The sequence below is a fragment of the Thamnophis elegans genome, chromosome 16 (genome assembly GCF_009769535.1).
Source record: "Thamnophis elegans isolate rThaEle1 chromosome 16, rThaEle1.pri, whole genome shotgun sequence".
NCBI classification, from domain to species: Eukaryota; Metazoa; Chordata; class Lepidosauria; order Squamata; family Colubridae; genus Thamnophis; species Thamnophis elegans.
In genome coordinates, this window is record NC_045556.1 from 27,448,968 (window position 1) to 27,461,103 (window position 12,136).

The 12,136-nt window shown below is 48.7% G+C and overlaps 2 protein-coding genes across 2 annotated transcripts in view; both read right to left on the bottom strand.

The window, feature by feature from the left end:
* The window catches only part of AGPAT2 (1-acylglycerol-3-phosphate O-acyltransferase 2), a 43,666-nt gene extending 36,663 nt beyond the window's left edge, over window positions 1-7,003 (bottom strand). The window contains exon 1 of the mRNA XM_032232821.1: window positions 6,723-7,003. Coding sequence (XP_032088712.1) covers window positions 6,723-6,898 — 176 coding nt within the window. The 5' untranslated portion in view covers window positions 6,899-7,003. The remainder of the gene's footprint in view (window positions 1-6,722) is intronic.
* Window positions 7,004-8,526: 1,523 nt separating this feature from the next.
* On the bottom strand, window positions 8,527-11,504 carry LOC116519420 (ficolin-2-like). The gene is made up of 8 exons (XM_032233276.1): window positions 11,399-11,504; window positions 11,160-11,273; window positions 10,729-10,755; window positions 10,376-10,411; window positions 9,821-9,948; window positions 9,382-9,511; window positions 9,070-9,204; window positions 8,527-8,917 (listed from the first exon to the last, which is right to left on the bottom strand). Exons 1-8 carry the CDS (start codon window positions 11,487-11,489, stop codon window positions 8,667-8,669), a joined length of 912 nt encoding a protein of 303 aa, XP_032089167.1. The 5' UTR covers window positions 11,490-11,504; the 3' UTR covers window positions 8,527-8,666.
* Between the last annotated feature and the right edge of the window lie 632 nt (window positions 11,505-12,136).

A 12,136-nucleotide genomic window follows, 5' to 3' on the forward strand; every position in this document is an offset into this window, starting at 1 on the left:
ATGGTATAGGGTCTCATGCTTGGGCTGGGGGTTGGACTAGATGACCTACAAGGGCCTCTTCCAACTCTGTTATTCTGTATTGCATTCTAGAAAATTATTCCATCCAACTTCTTGGTAGACATTCCCAAGGCTCCGGTTTAATTAAAACCATGACTCATTTTTCCACAATTAAGTCCCCATCTTGTGCAAACATCAAAGCCCATCACAACATCTCCACCAGAAAAAGGCATCACAGGTTTTGACAGCAAAGCAATAAAAGGGATTTTACTTGTTTCTAGATGGCAGAGGGTTGCAGGAGGCCATCGCAGTCAAAAACGGAACTTAGGAGCCCATTTTCACTGGAAGAGCCCTCGGGCCACCACAGGTGCCCCCCCCAACACGAGTGAAGTCAAGCTGGCCACACCCACCCTGGCCATGCCCACTTCCCCCCCTGAGGTCAAACACAATCCTGATGCAGCCCTCAATGAAATCAAGTTTGACACCCCTTGTGTAGGGTCTCCTGTTTGTTCGGAGGATTGGACTAGATGACCTACAAGATCCCTTCCAACTCTGTTAATCTGTTCTTAATTGGATCCCAGGACACAGAAACAGCCACAAAGCCCACGACCAAGGCAGCCAAGCGACAGCCTAGCTTTTGTGATGTTAGAAGAAGGGGGGGAAGGGAGCAGGGTAAGATTTCCTGTCTCTACTTGTTGCCTTGACTGAAAGGCATTCCAGGAATTGTATATCTACTAAGGATTTACACACCACACCCAACCATCAAGTAGGCCAGAAGGTGGGGAGGGGGGAGGGGGTGTAGACTAGCATAGAGAAGCCATAAAGGACTTTTGTCCTGGTTAATGCCACACCTTCCAAAAGGTTGGGTGGCAAACAGTGTCGCCTTGCCCAAAGGCAACAGCCTTAGGGAGCAGAACATTGGGCGGAGTCTGGGTAGTTCTTTTGTCCAGCTAACAGATTTAGCTGAAAGGCTCCTCGGGGCAAAAACTTTGCTGCCTTAAATAAGTGTAACATTTGGTTCAGTCTCTGGACTTTATTTCCAGCTTGGTCCATCTGCTTTTTCAGAGTAAGGCCCAGAGTTAGTCGTGGTCTTGAGCTTGACAAAAAACAAGGCACAAATATTTGGGATGTTTATTAAAATGGTTCAGTGGGTAAGACGCTGAGCTGGTTGATCAGAAATGTTGGCAGTTTGGCTGTTCGAATCCCTAGCGCCGTTTAGCGGAGTGAGCTCCCGTTACTTGTCCCATCTTCTGCCAACCTAGCAGTTCGAAAGCACATAAAAATGCAAATAGAAAAATAGGGACCACCTTTGGTGGGAAGGGAACAGTGTTCCATGCACCTTCAGCGTTTAGTTATGTCGGCCACAGGACTATGAAGATGTCTTCGGACAGCATTGGCTCTTTGGCTTTGAAAGGGAGATGAGCCCCCCCCCCCCTCCTAGAGTCAGAAATGACTAGCATGTATGTTCGAGGGAAACCTTTACCTTTACCTATTAAAGTGAGTGATGAGAAGAATTCCCTAGATTTTCTCTCTCTCTCTCCCTCTCTCTCTTTTCCCGATTGGATATAAAATGAGGAAAGAGATCTGCTTTTGAGGGTCTTTCCCAGAAGGGAATTTCAGAGAAATTATTATGGCTGGAAGATCTTTCCCTTACAGTATTTAGTGCAGGGAGATCTCACCAATTGCCTCATTCAGCAATCATTTGAAGTTACAAGGGGAGGGGGGAGTCCTGCGTTTATGACCTTTGCAGTGTCTCTCGGTCACATGATTACTGTTGCATTCGGTATCTGTTGTCCTCTGCCTGCCTTGTTTTTCTCTCCCCCCCCCACTGCAGAGCAGAGACATTGGAGAGGAAGGGATTACAAGAGAGTAGAGCAAGCCCATCAGAAGGAAGATGCCTGCTGCTTGCAGAGCACACTCAAGGCTGCAGGTCTGCTCTCCTGCATTCTGTCCTTCTCCAATGAATGTAAATGCAAAGTTACTGTAATTACCTTCTTGCTAATTATCCCAGAATTGGTAAGAGCATTTCGAAGGGCAAAGGAGTGGGGTGAAATGGCAGCACTGGTACAGTTACAAGGTTTCCCCCTTAGCAATCATTTCATTTAACCACAGAGCTGCCAAGCCCATTTGTGGGCGCTAAATGAGGACTATCTGTAACATGGTGTCAAGGCAGATGTGTCTTTCATTCACAGTGATAGACTTCAAGCTTCTCCAATATGCAAGGAAATCATCTTCCAGGGGTGGCTGTCCAGCACTTTCCTAAAACCACCAGAAATTGAGAACCTTCTACCCCCTCAGGGTCATGGGCAGCTCTCGCTATTTTTCTTAGTTTTAGAATTCCTTTCCTTGAGGAGCCTCGGAGCAAGCTGATTAATTCATTCTTTGCATGGTCTTCATGCAAAAAGAAGCGATAGCCCAACCTACCAAAAAACATAACCATAAAATACAGACTAGAAATAAAAATTAAAATAAGCACAAAAACATGGTAAGAGAACACCTTTCTTATCTTGATGAATACAAATCACCGGGACCTAATGAATTACATCCCAGAGTTCTAAAGGAGCAGGCAGATGTGAACCATTGTATCATATCTTTCAAAAATCCTGGAGCACTGGGGAACTACCTGAGGACTGGAAAAGAGCTGATGTGGCTCCCATCTTCAAAAAACAGACTCAGGGAACTACAGACCAATCAGCCTAACATCAATACCTGGGAGGATTCTGGAAAAGATAATAATAAACACAACTGTGAATATATAGAAACAAAGTTATAACTAGTAGCCAGCACAGGTTTGTTAAAAACTGATCATGCCAAACCAATCTTATTTCATTCTTTGACAAAGTGACTAAATTAGTAGACAAGCGAAATGCTGTGGAGACAGTATATTTAGACTTCAGCAAGGCATTCAACAAAGTAGACCACAAACTACTTCTTGGTAAGCTAGAAAAAAGTGGGACAGATAGCATCACCACCAGATGGATTTGTAACTGGCTGACAAACCATACTCAATGAGTAGTCCTTAATGGTACTACGTCTAAATGGAAGGAAGGAAGCAGTAAGGTATCACAAGGCCCAGTATTTGGCCCAAATACTTTTCAGTATCTTCATAAGCCACTTAGATGAGGGAACAGAGGGGGAATTTATCAAATTTGCAGATGACACTAAGCTGGCAGGAATAACCAACATCCCAGAAGACAAGCTCAGGATGCAAAAAGATCTTGACAGACTTGAACAATGGGCCCTATCCAACAAAAGGACATTTAATGTGGAGAAAAGCAAAGTTTTACACCTGGGCAGGAAACACCGAAGGTACAGTTACAGATTAGGTGAAACACAACTCAAAAAGAATAAATGTGGGAGGGACCTAGTGGACAATCACATGAATATGAGTCAGCAATATGTGGCAACAGCCAAAAATCCAATGCAATTCTAAATTGCATTAACAGAGAGATTGAATCAAGATCAAGTGAGGTACTAACACCACTCTATAAAGCCTTAGTAATACTAGAATACTCCATCCAGTTTTGGTCACTGTAAAAAAAGATGTTGAGACTCTAGAAAGAGTAGAGAGAAGAGCAACCAGAAGGATTAGGGGACTGAAGGCTCAAACATACGAAGAACGGATACATGGCTGGTCTAGTGAAGAGGAGGACCAGGGGAGACATGAGAAAAGTTTTTTAATTTTTGAGGGGCTGCCACAGAGAGGAAGGGAGGGGGTCAAGCTATTCTCCAAAAACCCCTCAGACAAGGAATAATGGATGGAAACTGAACAAGGAGAGATTCAACCTAGAAATAAGGAGGAATTTTCTGACAGTGAGAACAATCAACCCATGGAACAAAAGTTGCCTTCAGAAGTTGTGGGAGCTTCATCCCTGGAAGCTTTCAAGAAAATGGACTGCCATCTGTCATAAATGGTATAGGGTCTCCTGCTTGGACAGGGGGTTGGACTAGATGACCTACAAGGATCCCTTCCAACTCTGTTATTCTGTATTGCATTCTAGAAAATTATTCCATCCAACTTCTTGGTAGACATTCCCAAGGCTCCAGTTTAATTAAAACCATGACTCATTTTTCCACAATTAAGTGCTCATCTTGTGCAAACATCAAAGCCCATCACAACACCTCAACCAGAAAAAGGCATCACAGATTTCGACAGCAAAGCAATAAAAGGGATTTTACTCAGAACTGGGGAAATGTTTGAAAATGCTTTGCAACTTCTATGGCAAAACACGACAGGTTGGATTTCTGATCCACCCTCCTAACCAGAAGGAATCTAGTCCCGCTTGTCTTAAGTGGAGACACCAAGAGCCCAGATTAGTTTGGGGAGACAAGGGAGCTCCTATAAAAGTTTCTCTCTGTGTTTGGCCATAAAAAATACACAGTAATGCAGTTAACACTCTCTGTTGCTTTCAAATCATATTTTTTTTATTTGAGTCTATGGGGCACACTCAATAGTGTCTTAGCTATGCTGCCCAATTTACAATAATCCAAGAGTAGCTATCTTAATCCCAATCTCGAACCTCTTTATTTAGTTTGGATTTATTGCCGCATTTGTGGGCCACCTTTTACCAAAGAGCTCAAGCCAACACACACAGACAGGGCTTGGCTCTTCAGAGAATTTTGGGGTGTGTGTGTACATGTGCGCAGGGGAGGGGCTTGAGGCAGGGTCTCCCCAAAGCCAATTAATCCCTTCACCACTGCATCTAATTAGAACTGCAGAAAAAACAATGGCTATCAACCTGCCTTCCATTGAGGACCTGAACACTGCATGAGTCAAAAAGAAGGTTGGGAAAATATCTCCAGACCCCTCGCATCCTGGACATAAATGGTTTCAACTTCTACCCTCAAAACGACGCTAGAGCACTGCACACCAGAACAACTGGACACAAGGACAATCCCCCCCCCCCAATGCTATCACTCTGCTAAACAAATAATTCCCTCAACAGTGTCAAACTATTCACTAAGTCTGCACTATTACTATTTATTAATCTTCTTGTCATCCCTATAACCCATCTCCTCCCACTTACGATTGTAACTTTGTTGCTTGTATCCTTATGATTTATATTGATTGTTTCCTAGTATGGTTTGGTTGCTTATTTGTACCCTATGACTATCTTTAAATGTTGCACCTTATGAGTCTTGACGAATGCATTTTTTTAAATGTACATTGAGAGCTTATGCACCAAAGACAAATTCCTTGTGTGTCCAATCACACTTGGCCAATAAAGAATTCAATTCTGTTCTGTTCTCTTCTACTCTATTCTTTTCCATTCCATTCTATTCCATTCCTGTCCCTAATTCTGTTCTAATTCTAATTCTATTCCTATTCTATTCTATATTCCAACATCTATCCCTAATTCTAACTCGAATTAATCCTAATCCCAATCCCATTCCATTCCTCTCCTACCCTACCCCTTGTTCTATCCTATCCTATCCTAATTCTATTCCTATTCTATTTTATTTCTATTCTATTCTTATTCTCTCACTAAAGGGGCCCGATTTCCTTTACAAACTTTTGAAGGAGATTCTGCTACTTCTGTGTACTAACTCTAACTCAGCAGCTCCAATTCACAGAACGCCCATGAGCCATGTTGGCTGGAAACGATGGGAGTTTATAATCCAACACCTCCTGGCTGGAGAAGATGGGTTGTTGATGGCTTAACCAGAAAAGTTTTCTACAATGTTTCACAATTAGCCGCAGGGGAAGCTCTTGTTTTCAAACCGTAAAGAATTATTTGTTATGAAAGGTTGAAAGTGTTTCATTCAGACACAAGGTTGTTTCTCAACCTTGACAAGTTCGAATGGTTCAACTCTGGGAAATGGGAGGATTGCAGACTTTTTAAAGTGAGTAAGGTGGAGAAACATCGAGTTCAAGTCCTGTTTAACACTGGGGTCTGCCTGCTCTTCCCCCACTCCAATTCCTTCCCCTTGGGAGCCCAATCCTGCCCTTGCGGTTCAGCTTCAGTGTCCGGAGAAGAAACCCTGGTTAACTTCCTGCTTCACAGACATGGTAAACCCAGGTGTGTAAAGCTCACTCTGCTCTCCTCCCCTTTTCTGGACAATGGGATTGGTGGCCTCCTGGGGGTGGGCCTTGTATCTTAGGAAGGGCCAGGGACAATGCCTGCCACTGGCTACTCACCAGATACTATTAGCAGCCCAGAAGAGGCAAGCAGGGAGGGCTGCACAGGGAGAGTGCGGGGGTGGGGGTGAGGTGTTGCATCTCTCTTACTTGGCTTGTTTCAAGCAGCGAAACGAGGGCGGGGCAAAGAGTCCCAGGATGGGAGACCACCAGGCGATCCCACCCAGCGGAGTGAAACGCTGCCTTGCTGGAGAGAGAAATCCTGGCAAGGACATCAGGGTCCCGGCAGCAGCGAAGCAAGGGGGGGGGCACTCAAAAAAATCCCTGGACGGGAGACCACCAGGCGATCCCACCCAGCGGAGCAAGCTGAAGAAGAGCCCCTTCACGGCGTGGAAGTGCGCCACCCTTCTGGAGGGAGCGAGCCCAACCAGGGTTTTGGGGTCCCGGCAGCAGCTAAGCGGGGGGGGGGGGTGGCGTAAGAATCCCGGGACGGGAGACTAAGAGGAGACCCCACCCAGCGCGGCCGCCCTTCTGGAGAGAGCGAGGCCGGCCAGGGCTTGGGGGTCCCGGCAAGGGCCGGACTGGGGCCACGTGGGCGAGGGGCACCACGTGGGCGGGGGCGGGCAGCCAAGGGCCCGGGACTCACGTCATGTTGCGGACGGTGCGGCCGCCGTTCCAGAGGAGGCAGACGAGGCTGGTGAGGGCCGAGGCGACCACGCAGAGAACGCAATAGCTGGCGATCTTGGCGCGGAAGCGGAGCGGCGGACTCAGCGCCCCCAGCAGCAGCAGCGTCAGCAGCAGCAACAGCGCGCCGGCCCCCATCCCGCCGCCTTCAGAGCTCCGGAGCCCCGCGGCGGTGGTCGAGAGTCGGAGAAGCGCCTGTATCTGCCTGCCCCGCCGCCCTCGCCAGCTCTTAAGGGGCGGCCGCCTCCCGCACACGCCCTCCGCCCTCCCGGCCCTCCGCCCAGGGGCGGCTCCGCGCGGCCGCCTCGGGCCGCCCCTTCGCTGCTCCGCCCGCTCTCCTTCAGTCAGAATAGCAGAATGACCGAGTTGGAAGGTATCTTTGGAGGTCGTCTAGTCCAACCCTCTGCCCAAGCAGGAGACCCTACACCATTTCTGTCCGATGTCAGTCCAGTCTCTTCTTGGAAGCTTCCAGGGATGAAGCTCCCACAACTTCCGAAGGCATCTTCTGTTGATTGCTCTCGTTGCTCCCCTTTGGCTCCCTTTGGGGGTCTGTGGGGGGTGCTGGCAGTGTCATAATAGCACCAGCGCTGAACACTTATATACTGCTTCACGATGCTTTGCAGCCCCTGTTCTGCAAGTTGCATCAGTTGCCCCTCTGCTTCTCGGTGTAATTCAAGATGCCATTGATGACCCATAAGTAGCTATAGCCCTTAGACTTATATACCGTTTTGGAGTGCTTTGCAGTCCTCTCTAAGTGGTTTAGAGAGTCAGCCTGTTGCCCCCAACAATCTGGGTCCTCCTTTTGCTGACCTTAGAAGGATGGAAGGCTGAGTCAACCTTGAGCCGGACAGGATTGAACTGCTGGCAGTGGGCAGTGAGTTAGCCTGCAGTCCTGCATTCTAATCATTGGGATGAATGGATGGATGGATGGATGGATGGATGGAAGGAAGGAAGGAAGGAAGGAAGGAAGGAACAGTAGCCCTTAGACATATACTGCTTCACAGTGCTTCACAGCCCTCTCTCAGTCTGTTGCCCCCAACAATCTGGATCCTCGTTTTGCTGACCTCAGAAAGATGGAAGGCTGAGTCAGACAGGATTGAACTGCTGGCAGTCATCAGAAATTAGCCTGCCACACTGCATTCAAACCACTGCGCCACTATGGCAAGGAAGGAAGGAAGGAAGGAAGGAAGGAGAAAGGGAGGGAGGGTGGAAGGAATATTATATACCACTTCACAGTGCTTTGCAGCCCTCTGTAAGCAGTTTACCGAGTCAGCAAATTGCCCCCAACAATCTGGGTCCTTTACTGACTTCGGAAGGATGGAAGGATGAGATAACCTTGAACTTCTGGCAATAGAATGCAGAATTAGCCTGTAACACTGCATTCTAAGCACTGTGCCCCCACGGCTCATAGATATGAGAGAGGGGGGAGGGAGGGAGAGAGAGAGAGCTTGGGGATATGGGGTCATTTGTTTATTTAATTTATTTGCCATGCATCAGGCATGGAAATGACTCGGGCTGCCTTAAAACATTAACACGTTAAATTATTAATGTGTATCTAAAACAAACATGGAAAACTACAGTAAAAACGGAAATATAAATTATTTATAGGAATAAAGCAAACTTGGAGACCTTTGGTTGGGTTGAAGATCCTATTTTTATTTATTTCATTAATATTCCTTGGTGGCCGAACTCCAGGGGAGCTGAAGGGGAGGGGGAGAAATGGAAAAGGGACCTTCCCCAACCTGGCAAAAACACCAAGGAGTAGCTATTTAAAGACCATTTAATCATGTAAATTTTGTAAAATGCAAGCTCTGTCTCAAAGCAGCAAATCAAATGCAGAGGGGATGGACTAGATGCCCTTTGGAAACCCTCAGAAAGAAAAAGGCCCGTCAGCTGAAAGAGCCACCTAAGACACAGGCCGGATTTTCATTTCGGAGCGCTTGTAGGAGTAGTACTGGCCTTTCCCAGTACCCCAGTTGATGCCGTCCCCGCGAGTCTTGTGTTCTCCCAGCCAGTATCTCCCATTGAGGTTGGAGTGGTGGCATTCATGGTACCACCAGGCCCCTTGGCCCTTCTCAGCGCAGTTGAACTTCTGGGGGTCCTGCTGTTTATCTCGGGTGGAGAAGGGCATGTTGTTGTGGAAGGACAGGGAGTCACCTGGGAGGAAGAAGGGGGGATGGGTGCCTGGAAGACCAGCCCAGAGCATCTCCAGGGAGGCCGTCATTGGACAGACTGGCACTGCCCAATTAGGGAAGACTCATGGAGAAGGATACTCATGCTCATCCTCCTGGATTTTGTCAGGGACTCACCTGCAGAGCCGCCCATGAAGGCGCCCAGAGTAAGCCGATACCAGTCAGATTCTGCCGCCACCTGGAAGGACGCATATTTGGCAAAGGATTGCTTGTTGTCGAATTCAATCAGGTCGACACGCAATTCATTCTTTCCTAGGAGAAAGAAAACAGCCGTTTAGTTCAGTTGGCACACTGCCCAGTCACCAAAACTCACAGCCCTGCAGGGTATGTTTTTCTGCTGCCTCCTCCATCCCCAGAGGGCCCATTTAAGGCTCTTCCCACCGAGGGCCCTGAACCCCTCTCCCCTGGCTGCAAGGGGAAGCCCCTCACCCAGTGAGCTCAAGTGGTGAATGTTGTCATTCCCCAACCAGAATTCAGTCAGCTGGTTTCCAAATCCCCTCTTGTAGGCAGCCCAATTGCGGAAAAAGTCGACCGAGCCATCCGACCTCCTTTGGAAGACCTGCGAGGGAGAATCGGGACCCTTAACCTTCCCTCTGGGCAGGTCCCAAAGTCATACTCTTCCCTCCCTTCCCAAATTGTAGGGGTCTCAGGGCTGGCCTTCTCCACCCAGAAGTGCTGGACCCCCTCCAGGATCCCTGTGGCCCTCATCCTGTCCACAGGAAAGACTCCGTTTCTGGTTCATCCCATTCCTGGCAAGCAGCAAAGTTACAATCCTGGGTGTGTCTTCTGTGGGACACAACCCCACGGAAGTTCCCTTAAAGCTAGAAGCGCCACACGGCAGGAAAGAGCTGCCCTCTGCTGGACTCACAATCCATCCGCCTCCATCAGTGTCCATGTCGCACAGCACCTGCAGGGGCTGGCAGTCCTGGGGGTAGATGGTGTACCAGCCGCTCAGAATCGTCCCTCTTTTCAAGAGCTCTTTGCAGTTTGGGGCACCTGGGCAAAAAGAGGGCAGGAGAGGTTGTCGCTCTCTGTTCCAGGGTCTTTGCCAAAATGCCCTCACTTTTCTTAGTGCTGAGGGACTGGCTCGGTAGCTGCAGCCAGTTGGCAACAGGCATCCAGCTGGTTAGCAGACCAAGCGGTTGCAGTGTGGGGTTGCAAGTTGGGGGTGGGGGCTACTCTTAACATGGTGGGTGGGCTGGATCTCCCCATTGAAAGGTTTTTGGAGGAGCAATTTTTCTTCTAAAGATGAAACATTTTAGGGCAATTTTCCCTCTTGAAGCAAAGATTGCCAGTGGACAGAAGTGGATTCTGCAAATGCTGGAACTATCTGGACAAAACATCAGCTCTCCAGGGAATGGGGGGGGGGGCTAGGAAAGGAATGGGTAGTAAGGACCCCCCCCACACACACACAGTCATTCACCTCGCTTGCATTGAAGAGCCTCCAGCTTCTTCTCATCTGCAAAAAAAAGATTGAAGTGAAGAAAAGCCAATTCCTGCCCCCTTCCACACGCCCACGTGGCAAGAAAAGCCACGGAGGGAGAGATACCACGATGCTGACCTGAATTGGGAGGGGGACAGAGACTCGGCTACGTCTGATGTGCCCCGGGCTGCCTACCTGTCAGAAGTCCCTTTCAGCCTAACTTCATGCCCCACTGAGCTTGTTGGGGGGCTGAGCTGCACGATTCAGCCAGGAGCTCCTTAGGCTGACTGAGTCTCCAATCTGAGGCTGCTCCTCCCACTGTTCCCATTGGGTGGGGGAGCCACAGTCCTTACCAATTGCTCCTGGGTTGCCTTTCTTGCCTGGAACAGAAAGAGAAAAAGTAGGTAGAATTCCTTCTTTTTAGGAGCGTCCGGCAGCATCACTCGGGGTGACAAGCAGCTGCTGAACCCCTTGTGGGCAGAAGCTTATAGGTTACACCCTCTGCTGGGGGAGAATGGGTACCAAGCTCTCTCCCTGCAGGTACACCCTGCAGGTATCATAAGCCAGGGTATTTCCCTTCCTTACACCAGAGCAGGCAGCTTAACCCAAGGAAATGCCCCCTTTGGGAGGGGGAGTTTCGACAGGTCGAGTGCCCGGAAGACTCAGTTCCCTCTCGTGCCAGTTCTCCTGCAGTCTTGTTTCGTGGCACTTTCCTTCTGCTTTGGGACAAGACGGGTTATTTGTCTTGGAATGGGCCAACTTCACCCTCTGCCCACAGACCCACCTTTGGGCCCTGGAACGCCAGGGGGGCCCCGTGGCCCTTGTGGTCCTGGCAAGCCTTGACTCCCCCGCACAATGGCTATTGTCTCATTGCCATCCAGGCCCAGCTCCTTCAACTCTGCAAAGGAAGGAAAAACATTTGGAGCCAAAAAAAAAAAATGTTTTTTTTTTTAAGCTAAGCTAAATTTCCCCCCTCTGAAGGCTGGAAGAAGGTCGCTGTCCATCCTCCTGCCTGATACTCACCTGGGCAGGAGGATTCCTGTGCCCCTCGACAGGTTGCGATAATCAGGCAGAACAGGAAGAAGAGACCCATTTGTTCTCCCGCTCTCCTCATGGTGCCCACTGGACTCCGACTGCTGCCTGCCCCGGACTCTCTGCTTTTATTTGGGCAGCCTGCTTTTGTCCCTTTTGTTTTTAAGTGGGGACTCCCGAGCAACATCACAGCACCACAACCTGCTTCCTTGTTCCTTGATCAAACACAGCTCATTGGTTAAACACACGGGAATTCTTCATTCTAGAGCAGTGTTTCTCAACCTTGTCAACTTGAAGATGTCTGGACTTCAACTCCCAGAATTCCCCAGCCAGCGAATGCGAGCTGGGGAATTCTGGGAGTTGAAGTCCAGACATCTTCAAGTTGACAAGGTTGAGAAACGCTGTCCTAGAGGGAGGCACCCCATCTGCTTCAATGCAAAGCTGCCAGGGGAAACGGGGGGCTACTACAACACGAGATGTCTTCAGGTGATCTTCCTGCTGGCTGGTTGTCAGCAGAGACAGATTTCCAATCCAGAGTCAAAGGATCAGTGGTCCAATGACCAAAATTATGCCAGACTTCAAATCTGGGGACAAGTGTGAACCAGCGATATAATCGCAGGATAATCTTTCTGATTTTTGTAGAAATATGAACAACGTGACTGAAGGATTAAAAGCAGCAAGGCAAAGAGAAGGTTTCAATCAATCAAAATAGAGCTGGAAGGGACCTTG